The sequence below is a fragment of the Rhincodon typus genome, unplaced genomic scaffold (assembly GCF_021869965.1).
Source record: "Rhincodon typus isolate 14 unplaced genomic scaffold, sRhiTyp1.1 hic_rhity00005500, whole genome shotgun sequence".
Classification (NCBI taxonomy): domain Eukaryota; kingdom Metazoa; phylum Chordata; class Chondrichthyes; order Orectolobiformes; family Rhincodontidae; genus Rhincodon; species Rhincodon typus.
The window spans coordinates 6,586-9,135 of NW_025971138.1; the positions used below are offsets into that span (position 1 = coordinate 6,586).

General features: G+C 60.9%; 1 protein-coding gene across 1 annotated transcript in view; it reads left to right on the forward strand.

The window, feature by feature from the left end:
* LOC125482068 (histone deacetylase 6-like) overlaps window positions 1-447 on the forward strand; it is a gene marked incomplete at its 5' end in the record, with an annotated part of 6,931 nt that extends 6,484 nt beyond the window's left edge. The window contains one exon of the mRNA XM_048594046.1: window positions 293-447. Within this exon, the coding sequence (XP_048450003.1) occupies window positions 293-447 (155 nt within the window). The remainder of the gene's footprint in view (window positions 1-292) is intronic.
* Window positions 448-2,550: the final 2,103 nt, after the last annotated feature.

The window sequence follows — 2,550 nt, forward strand, 5'->3', positions numbered from 1 at the left end:
TGTGGCAGAACCCGAACCGCAGACCTCGCAGAGCAGGAGGGCATCGGTGTGGTCTCAACAGATTTCGTTCCAGGGTGCGTAGCTAAGCAGGCGTGTGCCCCCCCCAACCCGTCCTGATTAACCTCTCACGTCAGGCGAATCCTGAAGGTTGTGACTGTATTAGAATTCTAACGTCAACGTGTCACGCTGCCATAACATCCCAGCGCCACTAGGTGGGGTGGCGCAGGGAGGGGGGCGCTGCGGCGTGGGGAAGGCAATGTGTCCTCTCTTTTGCTTTCACCTCTTCGTCCAGGGGAATGCAGGGGAACGCTGGCCAGGCCCCGACGCTCACGCCTCCCCGGTCGTGCGATGGAGGGGCTCCTAAGCGTTGACCGCACCTCTGCCGGTTTGGAGTTACGTGATATTCCAGCAATGGATGACGTGTCACTATTAGACGTAGAATATTAGTCAACCAATCATGAGGGCTCTCCTCTTTTGGGGGTTGCGGGGGGCAAATATTTGGAAGAACCCCCTCCCGACTGCTATGATTGGTTCGTGAGGTGCAGGAACAACGGGGTCTTGGTGTCAATCACCAGCCAATTAGGGGTCTTGGCGACAATCACCAGCCAATTAGGGGTCTTGGCGACAATCACCAGCCAATTAGGGGTCTTGGTGACAATTGATGAGCCAATTAGAGGGGTCTCTATGAACAGGGAACGGCGGTGGGGGAGGGAAAACTGCTGCCCTCCCAGAAAGCCGTGATATCGGAAAGATTTTGGCGGCGGGTGAGGGGGTGGTGGGGTCAGTGACGGTCCTGAGGCCGACACGGAGAGGGCACTGGTGCTACCCAATGACTTACTGTTTTCTCTCGCCCTCTGCCTCCCCACCCCAAAACACCGCAGCAGTTCCGGACGTCGATACTGAGAACCGTTCGCATTCCCAACAGACCTGGCAGGATCAGTTGCCCAGCCACGGTACATGTGTTGCGTGAACATAGGATTTGCCCTGCCTGACGCCCACCCCCCATGACGCAAGGACGGAAGCCATGGTCGGGGGGGGGTTCTTGTCGGTTCCCGGGCGCACCCTGTGCCAATCGAAGTGGCCTTCCCATCCTGTCGCCCCCGCCCCGTTGTTTCAAACACTGATCCGCAATGGAAACCGACCTCCACCATAGACCCGGGCGCTGACTTCCAGGAGCAACCCTCTCTTTTTACCCCTTCCGACCCGTTTCCTCCCCCACTCCATCCACTTCAAATTTCACCCTCCGTTCCCAATCCGAGCCGCCGCGTCATTTCACCATCCTGGCACCCACTTCCAAATTAGCGCGTTTCCGCGGCTGGCAGACTTTGGGGGGTGGGGGGGGAGCGAGGGATCAGGGATCGCTCAGCATTGTTCTGAAAACCCCAGTGAAACTTCGGGCGTTTGCGAGGGTTGGCGCCAAGGGCGCGGGCGCTGTCGGAGGGTCGGCGCCGAGGGAGCGGGCGCTGTCGGATGGTTGGCGCCGAGGGAGTGGGCGCTGCCTTCTCTCTGGCATCCCCTTGCACCACCCCCCCCCCCCCCCACCTCAAATACCCATGCCTGGGCCATCATCGCCCTCTACTGGTCACTGGTCGCCCTGTGGGATGACGCCAGCCTGGAGCTGCATTGCAATGGCACCCGAATCTGTCCCAGGATGGTTACGAGGCTCTCTGACCGCGGCGCGGGCAGAAGGGTAGGTCGGCAAAGGCACAGGCGGCGGGGTTGAGGGCAGTGCGCGGGATGGGGGTGCGGGGTGGATGCCTGTCTCTCTGTCTTACCCCCCCCACCCCACCCTACCTCACCTCACCCAACCCTGTGTTTTTGCCCCCTGCCAGCTACGGACGATGATTCGGGAAACAAGAATTCACTGCATCGTGTATCCATTTGGCCGCAGCAGCTCCCCCCGGCCCAGAGGGCTGAAGGTAACCATCTGCTGCGTGATGCGCTCGATCACCCAATCCCGATGTGATGGGACGGGGGAGTAGGGGGGTGCAGGAGCGGGTTGAAAACATGACTCGTACCGATTTTTCCCCTAACCCGCACCCCCCCAACTCCACCAAGTTTTGCTTCCCACTCCCCGATGCCGGTTTATCTGCGGAGCGTTCGCCCTCTTGACCTGTGAAAACCACCCCCCGCCGCCCCCCCCCACCCCAGCCCACCGCCGCATTCCCAACAGACCTGGCAGGATGAGTTGCCCAGCCACAGTACATATGTCGCGTGAACATGGGACTTGCCCTGCCTGACACCACCACCCCCCCCGCCCCCTCAGGAATACCCATGCCTGGGCCATCATCGCCCTGTACTGGTCACTGGTCGCCCCGTGGGATGACACCGGCCTGGAGCTGCATTGCAATGGCACCCGAATCTCTCCCAGGATGGTTACGAGGCTCTCTGACCGTGGCACGGGCAGAAGGGTAGGTCAGCAAAGGCACAGGCGGCGGGGTTGAGGGCAGTGCGCGGGATGGGGGTGCAGGGTGGATGCCTGTCTCTCTGTCTTACCCCACCCCACCCAACCCTGTGTTTTTGCCCCCTGCCAGCTACGGACGATGATTC